Source organism: Oncorhynchus nerka, unplaced genomic scaffold, assembly GCF_034236695.1.
Source record: "Oncorhynchus nerka isolate Pitt River unplaced genomic scaffold, Oner_Uvic_2.0 unplaced_scaffold_4___fragment_4___debris, whole genome shotgun sequence".
Classification (NCBI taxonomy): Eukaryota; Metazoa; Chordata; class Actinopteri; order Salmoniformes; family Salmonidae; genus Oncorhynchus; species Oncorhynchus nerka.
This window is the reverse complement of record NW_027039947.1, coordinates 27,179-39,708: the sequence shown is the minus strand read 5'-3', so window position 1 is coordinate 39,708 and position 12,530 is coordinate 27,179. Positions and strand designations below refer to the sequence as shown.

The window sequence follows — 12,530 nt, the reverse complement described above, 5'->3', positions numbered from 1 at the left end:
AGCATCCACACTGGAGGACCCAAATCAATCAGCTGAGGGCCCAAATCAGCTCATCCACTCAGCCAGGGAAACAAACAGTAGCCTATTATTGGTTTTCACATCTTTCGTTATGTGGCAATGGATAGGCTAACGGGTAGCCGTCAGAATGTAGTTTATTGTAATATAATTTAAAAAACTAGGGGTCTATTGCAACCGCCGATGGCACAAGATGATCGCCAGTTGATGTCTTGTTAAACCTCATTTCCGCTCCCTAAAAGATGATGTTGGTGTTACCTTAGTCAGAGATCTGTGTATAATGATGAGATGCTCATGTCTCCAACCTAACAATGGGAGTCGTTGTCCCAAAAGCAGGAATCGCAGGCATCAAGTTTAGGCCTGCATATTACTAAGCCCACAGAAACGCATTGGTCTTATTCTGGACGGATTTTGGTGAGAGTGAGCCCTCTCGCTTTGCCTCTTCCTCTTTGTCTTAGTCCTTCTTGCAACCAAAGTCCTTCATGATACGCTTGCCCTCTGGTCAGAACAACTTAGTCCTTTTTTTAACAGACTACGGGCGACTTACAGTATCTATTTGACAAGCGTTCCGCACCATTGAAAGCATCCTGTCGGGCTGTATCACCGCCTGGTACGGCAAATGCGCCGTCTCTACATTTTGACCATATACCATCTGTATTTTGCAATGTATTGTATTTTGACCACAAAACGTGTGTTTTTCAGTTCATATTGGAGGCTGTGGTGGGTGGTAAGCAAGGTAGCATTGACATAGACGACATGGTAGTGAGCAGCAGCAGCAATGTGAATGGCTCCTGTCCGGCGGAGAGAGAGTGCACCTTCCAGGGGTCCCTGTGTGGCCTGCAGGTGGAGATGTCTGGAGACTTCACCTGGAACAGAACCACCGGGGCCCTGGGAGCCAACACCTCCAGCCCAGCGCTGGATCACACTCTGGGTACTGAACTGGGTGAGAGAGACACGCACGCACACGCACGCACACAAGCAGGCACTCGTGTACACACACACACTCATCCTGTATATGATGGTATGTTTTTGCTCAGGATACTACCTGAGTGCCCAGCTGTGGAACCATCACGTGGGTAGCAGGGGGCGTATGATAACGGGGGTGAACGATGCCACCCCTCGCAGTGGAGAGTGCTGGATGTTTTGGTACCACATGGAGGGCAGGGCCTCAGGGGAGCTCAACATCTATCTGCAGCCCTTCCCAGGCTCCAGGACCCAGACCCTACTGTGGAGCAGGACTGGAGACCAGGGAGATCGCTGGAGACACGGCCGAACTACGGTCCTCAGCCCTGATATACCTTACCAGGTACATGCAGACACTACTGGCACTGCTTTTACTGCTGCTGCTACTGGTGCTACTACTACTGGTGCTGCTACTACTGGTGCTGCTACTACTGGTGCTGCTACTACTGGTGCTACTACTACTGGTGCTACTACTACTGGTGCTACTACTACTGGTGCTACTACTACTGGTGCTGCTACTACTGGTGCTACTACTACTGGTGCTGCTACTACTGGTGCTACTACTACTGGTGCTGCTACTACTGGTGCTACTACTACTGGTGCTGCTACTACTGGTGCTACTACTACTGGTGCTACTACTACTGGTGCTGCTACTACTACTGGTGCTACTACTACTGGTGCTACTACTACTGGTGCTACTACTACTGGTGCTGCTACTACTGGTGCTACTACTACTGGTGCTACTACTACTGGTGCTACTACTACTGGTGCTACTACTACTGGTGCTGCTACTACTGGTGCTGCTACTACTGGTGCTACTACTACTGGTGCTGCTACTACTGGTGCTGCTACTACTGGTGCTACTACTACTGGTGCTACTACTACTGGTGCTACTACTACTGGTGCTACTACTACTGGTGCTACTACTACTGGTGCTACTACTACTGGTGCTACTACTACTGGTGCTGCTACTACTGGTGCTGCTACTACTACTGGTGCTACTACTACTACTGGTGCTACTACTACTGGTGCTGCTACTACTGGTGCTGCTACTACTACTGGTGCTACTACTACTGGTGCTGCTACTACTGGTGCTGCTACTACTACTGGTGCTACTACTACTGGTGCTACTACTACTGGTGCTGCTACTACTGGTGCTGCTACTACTACTGGTGCTACTACTACTGGTGCTACTACTACTGGTGCTGCTACTACTGGTGCTGCTACTACTACTGGTGCTACTACTACTGGTGCTGCTACTACTGGTGCTGCTACTACTACTGGTGCTACTACTACTGGTGCTACTACTACTGGTGCTACTACTACTGGTGCTGCTACTACTGGTGCTGCTACTACTACTGGTGCTACTACTACTGGTGCTACTACTACTGGTGCTGCTACTACTGGTGCTGCTACTACTACTGGTGCTACTACTACTGGTGCTGCTACTACTGGTGCTGCTACTACTACTGGTGCTACTACTACTGGTGCTACTACTACTGGTGCTGCTACTACTGGTGCTGCTACTACTACTGGTGCTACTACTACTGGTGCTACTACTACTATTACTACTACTGCTACTACTACAGGTGCTACTACTACTGGTGCTATTACTACTGGTACTACTACTACTGCTACTAATACTACTGGTACTACTACTGCTACTACTACTACTACTACTACAACTGGTGCTACTACTGGTGCTACTACTACTGCTACTACTACTGGTACTCCTCCTACTGGTACTACTACTACTGGTGCTACTACTGATGCTGCTCCTACTGGTACTCCTCCTACTGGTACTACTACTACTGGTGCTACTACTGATGCTGCTACTGCTACTACTACTGCTGCTGCTACTACTACTATTGGTGCTGATACTACTACTGGTGCTGATACTACTACTGGTGCTGATACTACTACTGGTGCTACTTCTACTTCTATTACTCTTACTACTACTGCTGCTTCTGCCTCTTCTACCACTACTATTACTATTACTAATGCTACTACTGCAACAACTGCTGCTGCTGCTACTGCTACCACTACTACCACTATTACTACTACTACTACTGGTGCTACTACTACTACTGTTGCTGCTACTACTGCTACTATTACTACTGCTACTACTACTACTGCTGCTGCTACTACTGCTACTATTATTACTGCTACTACTACTACTGCTGCTCCTATGGATTATTTGTCATGGAGATTAAGTAATCAAATTACAAAAATGAGGTAACTGTAATCAGCCCGGACGACTTAAAAACATGTTTAATCAGGATTACAGTTACTTTCTTAAACAGCTAATGACATTGGGGCGGCAGGGTAGCCTAGTGGTTAGAGCGTTGGACTAGTAACCGGAATGTTGCAAGTTCAAACCCCTGAGCTGACAAGGTACAAATCTGTCGTTCTGCCCCTGAACAGACAGTTAACCCACTGTTCCTAGGCCATTATTGAAAATAAGAATTTGTTCTAGTTAAATAAAGGTATAAAAAAAGAAGGGATTTCTTCATCCAATGGAACATTTGATAGCACTGCTGTCATTTTGTGCACCCTCAAGACTTCTCACATGCCCTCAGCTCGGCAAGATTCTATTGTCCTGCTGATCGCGTGGCTTCTTTTGTGTTCCAATTGATTGAATCGATAGGTAAGGCTACCAAACCATTTACCACAGGCCTGGTCAATCAGAAAGTTGTCTGGATTCCATAGAGCTGCTGCCTTGTAGTGTATTTACAGTTCACTTTCACTCTACCTCTGAGTAGCGGGGAAGAAAATGCTTTCTAATTGAGCAACATTTCAAACCATGAACTATCGAACCTATTGTCCAACCCAAATGTTATGATAATCCGTGGTTAAGGTTATACACCACAGTATCTTGAATCATGCATTCCTGCTCGGACATGCTAATTAATTTAAACAATTTATTTATTGAATCATACCATTTTAGTAGTCTATTAGACTTAAGTCATTTGAGTGGGTTTAAGATAAGATCATTAGACTACTCGTGTGTTCTATTGCCTGACCCCGCATGACCAGATTTGTTGGCTTGTGCCGCCAATTGAATACGTTAGGAAAAAAGTTTCTTTTGAGCCCTGTGGATGGTCTCACAATATCAAATATAATGTGAATTATAGCATTTGTATGCTTTCACACCAGTCCCCAAATTAGAAATAGTCATGTTACTATATTTTAGTTGCAGTTAAAATATGCCCTGGGTGTTAGAATCGAAAGTAATCCAAAAGTAATCGGTTACGTTACTGATTACTTTATTTTTTCATGTTAAAAGTAATCTGCCCCAACACTGACTTACTACACAACTGAATTGAAATCGCATTGACCCCAACTGTGGTGTTTGCATGTGAAAGCTGAACACACATTTTGGTCGTACATGAATTAACACTAGAAGTAGATCCACACCGATAGTGTTTTATCACATGTGAACCGTTAAACATCTGATTGAGCGTCATAAATCATCTTCCAATGAAAAGATAAAGATGAGAGGAGTCTTGCTTTTCTGCTCTGGAGATAAAACAGCTGGCACATACATGGTTGAGTTTGTCACAAAGTCCGCCATGGTCTGCGATATATCATCTTTGGATAATCTGAAAAAACAGAAATATACCCTCAACATAATCAGATGCGTTTTGTGCAAACAGTCTGGTGAGTGCTGACGTGCAATCTGCAGTCAGGTTGTGCACTTCAACCCTTCAGTAGACCACTAAAGGTGTACTAGCACACACAGAGAGTCAGAATGAGAGCACGGGGTGATATCAAGGCATCCTATTGGCACCCTATTCCCTAAATAGTGCACTACTTTTGACCAGAGCCCTACAGTGGTGCACTATATAGGGAATAGAGTGCCATTTCAGACAAACCCTAGATATAGTATGACTTCTACTCTGGAATTCAGCTGAGGAAACCTTCAGCTGAGGACCAATGTTTACTGTACCCTGTAATCTACTTTCCCACTAATTTACATTTATGAAGCATGGACCCTGTACGTATTGTCATACAATCAAGCACAGACCGTTCATAGATAGACTCACTAAGATTACAGCAATGTGTTTCCTGATTGACAGGTCATCTTTGAGGCTGTGGCCGGGGATGACCGGGAGGGGGACATTGCCATTGATGACCTCACCCTTGTTAATGGGCCTTGTCCACCACAAGGTGAGTGTGTCAATGAATCGATGACCAGTGGGATGTTAATGTAAAAAAAACTCAAAAATACACACAGAAACCAGAAAGGCTCTGAAAGCTATTTTTACTATGTGTGTGTTCTTGAGTTCGTGCATGCGTCCATCCATATGTGTGTGCACGTAAGTCCATCAGTGTGTGTGTGTGTGTGTGTTCTGCAGGGTTCTGTGACTTTGAGATGGACTACTGTGGCTGGCTGAACAGTCCCCCAGCTGTGTCAGGAGTGGACTGGGAATGGTGGTCAGGGTCCAGTGGAGGACGCTTCTCTCCAACAGTGGACCACACCACCAACTCTGGCCAGGGTAGGCTGACGGTGTGACTGAAGGGGTTTGATCCTAGGTCAATTCTGTCTGTGCCACAAGATCGTATTTGACCGCTGAGCTAAAGTCTTAGCTCAACTTTAGGCTTGGGGAGCTTTAACAAGTCCTCAAGCCTGTGTGACCAATTGGGTTTGAGCCCTGGTCGGCCCTGTGCCACAAGACAGCGTTAGCCTGCTGAAGTTTATACCCAGGGCACAGCGTTTCCCGCTGTGGTTTTCGTTGTCTAAAGAAAATGGCTTTACTTGTGTTTGTTGTGGCTCTCCTCTCCAGGACACTACATCATCTTCACGACAGGTGTATTTTCCTCTGGACTGGAGATTACCCAGCTGCAGAGTGAACCTATGGAGGCGGTAGAGAATGCATGTATAGAGTTCTGGTACTTCATGGACATGTGGGGAGCCATGGGTAAGTAGCCTAAACTGGCTCTGATATGGCTGTAAATGGTGAAGGATATAATGCAAAACAATAAACCGATCTTGCACGCACAGGAGGTTGGCGGCGCCTTAATTGGGCTCGTGGTAATGGCTGGAGTGAAGTCAGTGGAATGGTGTCAAATACATCCAACACATGGTTTCCGGGTGTTTGATGCCATTCCATTTGCTCTGTTCCGGCCATTATTATGAGTTGTCTTCCCCACAGCAGCCTCCTGTGCGTGTAATACCATGCCACTATAGGGCCTACTGGTGTCATACATACCAAAACAAAAGTGTGCATTTAGTGTTTCCTTCCCTCCCCAGACCGGATGGAGCTGACAGTCTATGTGAACGAGACAGGTGTTCTACGTTCGATATGGAGCAGATTTGGTCAACTCGACCAAATCTGGTATCAGGCCATGGTGGACTACAACGCTACAGGACCACACCAGGTCAGACAACGGTCAACCACTATAGGGTTGACCGTTGACCGTAAATGTTAAATGTTATGTTAAATGTCAACCAATCAGACAGCGGTCAACCAATGTACCAGTGAGCATTCAAGTAGACATTGTTGGACCATGTGTTTTGTTGCAGATCATATTTTCTACCAGGCGCCCCGGCAGGGAAGACGGAGGCATAGCCCTGGATGACATCCACATTAGGATGAACCTGACCTGTGCAGAGCTGATCCCAACCACTTCAGCCCCCACCACAGTACCCACCACCCCTCCAGCCACTCCTATGGACTGCACCTTTGAACATGGTGAGGCACAGAGAAGAGGCTTGCTAGGAAATACATCAACCTGGTCCCAGATCTGTTTGCCAACCCCTCCTAGTTTAGCCTGAAGTCTCCTGGAATTGCGGAAGAATTCCAAGAAGATTTACTTAGGTCTGATTGGCATTAAGAATGAGTTGCGGGGAGGGTTCAGCTTCATAAAGGAGCACTGTGAAGGAAGCAATAACATACGCCTGTAAAAGAGAAGATGGGAAAACTACATGAGATGAAAATGTTCCTGTCTTTCCCCATCAGGCCTGTGTAACTGTGTCCAGGAGACCGACGACGCCTTCGACTGGGTCCACTCCCAAGGCCTGCAGGTGGACCAGCCATGGAATGGACCGCTGTACGACCACACGGTCGGAAATGACAAAGGTACTGTTCTGGACCTGAAGAGCTAGCTACTGTCATGGACATTTTACACAGGGACATTCCAAATAAATTTTTAAATCAATCATTGTTTATTATCAGCATGCTGGAGAGGTCACTGTCAAACTTAGATGCATAAAGTACCGGTCTGAAGTGAGCTTCCCCCACGGGGTAAGTCTCGTTAGATCTCTTTATATACTGGTTACACGTTACATAGGCATAGTTCATAGGGTTGGTTCCGTCATGCGTCTGGCACCGTCTCCTACATATTCTGGCCGTTCTGCCAGATGGTCCAAAGGAGGGGGTCATGTCACCTTGTGCATCTGCCACAAGTTTCACTCAAAGTGGCGAAAACTGTCGTTTAAAAAATGGCTGCTTTGTGTCCTGTGTGTGTGACAGGGTTTTACCTGATGGTGAATATGTCTGGTAGCGTGGACGGTGAGACCGCAGTCGTCTCTGTTCCTCTTACGTTCCAAACCACGGACCTCTGCGTTGGCTTCTGGTATTACATGTTGGGACCATCTGTGTCCAACCTGGACCTCTTAGTGCAGACGGTATGTACAGTAGACAGCTACTACAGTATGGGCTGCTTTCCCAGACACAGACTCAACCGGGTCTTGGACTAAGAAGTACTTTAAATTCAGAATACAAATTGAGCTTGTTTTTTAGTCCGGGACTAGGCTTAATCTCTGTCCTGGCCGTATATTTTTACACGGATGTTTTATAAGGAGTTTTACAACTCTGGGCCTTAGTTACGTTATAATAAACATACAGAATTCCCTGATGACTGCTATTGCCCAAATCATTGTCAATATATGTATTAGTGGCGAGGGGGTTTAGAGTAACAGCCTTCTACAGTTGGTTGAATTGACGGTTGAACAAGTGCCTTTCATCACCAAGCTTTTATGTCATTGTCCTCTAACTTGCACATAACTACCTACTCATCTAATAGGTCAGTTTTTTTCAATGCGTCACCTACAAGAATACTGTAACACTAATATTTTATTACATGGAACTATAATCATTCTCTTCATGGTAGAAAACATCAAGAACTGTGGTGTGGACTCGCCAAGGCAGCCAGGATTCAGAGTGGATGAATGCACAGGTTCAACTTGGCATAGCAGACACACAGGAGGTATGCCCCCACACACACACACACACACACACACACACACACACACACACACACACACACACACACACACACACACACACACACACACACACACACACAGTGGTAATGAGGGCTCAGAACAGGGCAGCACGGCTGGCCCTTGGATGTACACAGAGAGCTAATATTAATAATATGCATGTCAATCTCTCCTGGTTCAAAGTAGAGGAAGATATTGACTTCATCAATACTTGTATATGTGAGAGGTTTACCTGATGGTACACACACGTGCACATTGACATGTTGAATGCACCGAGCTGTCTGTTTGAACTACTGGCGCGCAGCTCGGACACCCATGCATACCCCACAAGACATGCCACGAGGTCTCTTCACAGTCTCCAAGTCCAGAACAGACTATGGGAGGTGCACACTGCTACATAGAGCCATGACTACATGGAACTCTATTCCATATCAAGTAACTGATGCAAGCAGTGAATTATATTTTAAAAAACAGATAAAAATACACCTTATTGAACATCGGTGACTGTGAAGTAACACAAACATAGGCACAGACACATGCATACACACACACACACACACACACACACACACACACACACACACACACACACACACACACACACAGACACACACACACACACAGACACACACACACACACACACACACACACACAGACACACACACACACACGATAACATACATACACGTGCACATGGATTTTGTACTGTAGATATGTGGTAGTGGTGGAGTAGAATCCCGAGGGCACACAATGTGTTGTGAAATCTGTGAATGTATTGTAATGTTTTGAAAATGGTATAAACTGCCTTATTTTTGCTGGACCCCAGGAAGAGTAGCTGCTGCCTTGGCTAATGGGGATCCATAATAAATGTACATGTATGATCTGTGGTCTAGTTTCAGTTCTCTGGAAGCAGGAATACCTCTGGCAGTGGGTTTATAGCCATCGATGATGTCACAGTCAAGGAAGGGGCCTGCAAAGATCAACGTAAGAGATCATAATGGCTCTATAAACACACTGCCCTGTGAAGCATTTTTTTAACACTGAAAGTGTATATAATTGTTGTTATTATATTGCCACTAATGCACATAGTATAACCTATGTCGATCATATCACTTACTAGAGTTCCATTTCATTCGGTGGGGTTACACCATATCAAACCCATCATGTAGGCAATATATTTCCTCACTGATTTGAGACTATGAGGATATTCTAAATCGGGAGAGAATGGGGAAGCATCAGGGTAATAAGTGTTTGCTTCATACAGATCCGTGTGGATTTGAGGTAGACTCCTGGTGTGACTTTGAGGTAGACGTGAGTCACAAGGGGCGCTGGGGCCGTTTGAGAGGCAGCAAGGACCGACTGGACCACACCTACAGAACTGAGAACGGTGAGTGCTATTATGGCCCAATATCATTGTGTTTGGGAAGGGTGATAGAAAAGGAAGGGATACATCTTTTTTTTGTTGAACCTTATCTAACCAGGAAGTCCCACCTGGCCGTCAGGAAGCAGGTCAAACAGTAGTCATTCATGGCATTGTTTGGCTGCGAATTTAGCTGGTGCAAAAGCGGGATTTGAGCACCCGTTAAAGTGCTACGTAAATCCAATCTATTATAATGGCAATTATCGATTGTCTGTGTCCTGTAGGTTTCTATCTGACCGTGTTGAAACGGAACTCCGAGGAGATCGAGGTGGCTCAGTTGCTTTCTTCAGAGCTAAGCTCTACCACAGGGATGTGTGTTCGTTTCTGGTGAGCTCAGTCCCTCGCTGTTACCTCCCTCTCCTCCCAACTCACCTCTCCTCACCTTTCTTTTCCCCTCTCACCCCTTAGCCTCGTTTCTCACCTCACTCTCCTACTAAAAACCTCACCCCACAATCTTCTCATTTCACCTCTGCCCTGATCTCTCACTCCTCGCCTCTAGGTACTGGCTGCCTGCTGGCTCCACTGACCGTCTGTCAGTGCATGTCCTGAGGAGCGAGGAGCAGGGCCTGGCTCTGTGGCAGCGTTCTGGAGCTCCCTCTACAGGCTGGGAGGTGGCAGAACTCACTGTGTCCGCCCCTAACACCTTTAAGGTTAGCTCCGCTAGCTAGCTACCGCAACACTGTACGCATTCTAATTGGCTGTGATACCAGCCATTCCTATGACCAGGTATCCTCATTGGAAAGTGGAATGGTGAGTGACTGATGGATATCTTTCCACTTTCTTCTGACTTCACACGCCCACAAACCTCCCATCCCCTCACCCCACACACCGCACACACTCTCAGGTAGTTTTCAGAGCAGAACACGCGCCGGGCTCTGATTGGACGGTGCAGATTGATGACGTGTCTATGAGGGAAGGAGCCTGTACTCCCACGGGCAGCTGTGACTTTGAGTCTGGCCAGTGTACCTGGGTCAACGAGGCCCGGACAGGCGGACACGACTGGGTACAGGCAGACGGACGCTTCCATGGCCCAGACACTGACCACACCAGTCAGACACCAGAGGGTGAGAGCTTGGACCACAGGCACCGCAGGCAGTTACAAAGAGAAACACGTCGAAAATCATGCTAGAATAGGATTCCCTTCCAATTAGACCTGTGAAAGAGAAGATGCTCTCAGTCAACTTACCTAGTAAAATAACGGTAAATTAACACGGAGATTGTACACACATCGTTTTAGTAGGTTAATGTGGTGCAGCCAGACATCAAAGCCCATTTTCCTGTGCATCAGATACTCAAGCTGAAATGATAGTTGCTGCCTTATGATGATGACTGATGTATACCTATATTGTGATCTGTTCTCCTATCAGGGAGGTTTTTGCTGAGCCCGGCCCTGCCACAGAACCAGAGCAGTCGGGCCGTGGTGGTCTCCGAGTGGATCCAGTCTCAGACTGAAGCCACCTGCCTTACCATCTGGTACCACATGAATGGCAGGTCAGAGCCTAGACTTACTGGGACTTGACTTTTCTTAGAGGGGAAGTTATTTTGTGTGGTGTCCGGTACATTAAAACCACACAAGTTACATACATTCAAAAACAAGACATACACACCCACCCTCTGGTTGGAGTCATTTACGTTTTAGTAATTTAGCAGACACTTATCGAGAAGCAGTTTAAGGTTCAGTGCCTTGCTCGAGGGCACATCAACAGATGTTTTTTCTTCATCTAGTCGGCTTGGGGATTCGAACCAGCGACTTTTTGGTTACTGGCCCAACGCTCTTAACCACTAGGCTACCTGCCACCGTATGGAACGTTACTATTGTAATGACCTGTATATGAACTACTACTATTGGGATAGCAGGCTCTATATTGGTAAAGTGTGGTAGGATTAAACATTTCTCTAATAGAATAATTATCGGCCCACCCTTTATGTGTTCCTTATTGTGCAGTGAGTCTGGGTCCCTGCGCGTGTTTGAGCGCTCTGGTCCAACCAAACAAGAGTTACTGTTTGAGACCCAGTCTGAGGGATCCAACTGGACCCGTTTTTCTGGCTCTGTGGAAAAGTCTGGCCCATTCCAGGTACAGTGACTGAGTGACTGGTTTAACGCTTTGTAAGCAGCTCACACACTGGTCCTGCTCATCTGAGTGTACTTTCTAACCCCTGTCTGTCTAGGTGCTGATAGACGCAGAATCTGGAGACCGTGGATTTATTGCTGTTGATGACATCATTGTAACGCCAGGGCTTTGTCCAGGTACAGTACAAACCATGTGGAAGGCTTTATAACTATAGTTGTAGACTGGTTATGGGAAAATCAAAACAGCAAGGCTAACTGCCCCTGTCCTCTGTCGGCCCTTGTCCCCTACACCTGTTTCGGTCCCCCCATACCCTATTCCATGTCCTTCCATCCCACGTTCACCTGTCCCGACAGACAATGGGACCAGCGGCGACTTTGTGGGGTGCTCCTTTGAGAACGGCACCTGTGATTGGGCGGATGTCAGTGTGGGCCAGTTTACCTGGCAGCGGGGCAGGAATGGCACTACCGCGGAAAACACTGGTCCGTCACTAGACCACACCCTGGGCACTGAGCTGGGTAAGACACACACACACACACACAGACACAAGACACAAGACACAAGACACAAGACACACACACAAGACACACACACAAGACACACACACAAGACACACACACAAGACACAAGACACACACACAAGACACAAGACACACACACAAGACACAAGACACACACACAAGACACAAGACACAAGACACAAGACACACACACAAGACACAAGACACAAGACACACACACAAGACACAAGACACACACAAGACACACACAAGACACAAGACACACACACACACACTTAAGACACACACACTTAAGACACACACACTTAAGACA

The 12,530-nt window shown here is 46.5% G+C and overlaps 1 protein-coding gene across 2 annotated transcripts in view; it reads left to right on the top strand.

Moving 5' to 3' along the window:
- Positions 1 to 12,530, top strand: part of si:ch211-106h4.4 (MAM and LDL-receptor class A domain-containing protein 1) — a 45,808-nt gene that overhangs the window by 6,111 nt on the left and 27,167 nt on the right. For both annotated transcript variants that reach the window (XM_029642376.2, XM_029642375.2), the window contains exons 10-28: positions 718 to 958; positions 1,053 to 1,321; positions 5,058 to 5,148; positions 5,337 to 5,477; positions 5,766 to 5,900; positions 6,233 to 6,360; positions 6,506 to 6,674; positions 6,942 to 7,061; positions 7,455 to 7,609; positions 8,095 to 8,190; positions 9,101 to 9,191; positions 9,472 to 9,594; positions 9,852 to 9,954; positions 10,127 to 10,277; positions 10,472 to 10,691; positions 10,995 to 11,118; positions 11,573 to 11,702; positions 11,797 to 11,875; positions 12,053 to 12,214. In XM_029642376.2, the coding sequence (XP_029498236.2) occupies positions 718 to 958; positions 1,053 to 1,321; positions 5,058 to 5,148; positions 5,337 to 5,477; positions 5,766 to 5,900; positions 6,233 to 6,360; positions 6,506 to 6,674; positions 6,942 to 7,061; positions 7,455 to 7,609; positions 8,095 to 8,190; positions 9,101 to 9,191; positions 9,472 to 9,594; positions 9,852 to 9,954; positions 10,127 to 10,277; positions 10,472 to 10,691; positions 10,995 to 11,118; positions 11,573 to 11,702; positions 11,797 to 11,875; positions 12,053 to 12,214 (2,728 nt within the window). The remainder of the gene's footprint in view (positions 1 to 717; positions 959 to 1,052; positions 1,322 to 5,057; positions 5,149 to 5,336; positions 5,478 to 5,765; positions 5,901 to 6,232; positions 6,361 to 6,505; positions 6,675 to 6,941; positions 7,062 to 7,454; positions 7,610 to 8,094; positions 8,191 to 9,100; positions 9,192 to 9,471; positions 9,595 to 9,851; positions 9,955 to 10,126; positions 10,278 to 10,471; positions 10,692 to 10,994; positions 11,119 to 11,572; positions 11,703 to 11,796; positions 11,876 to 12,052; positions 12,215 to 12,530) is intronic.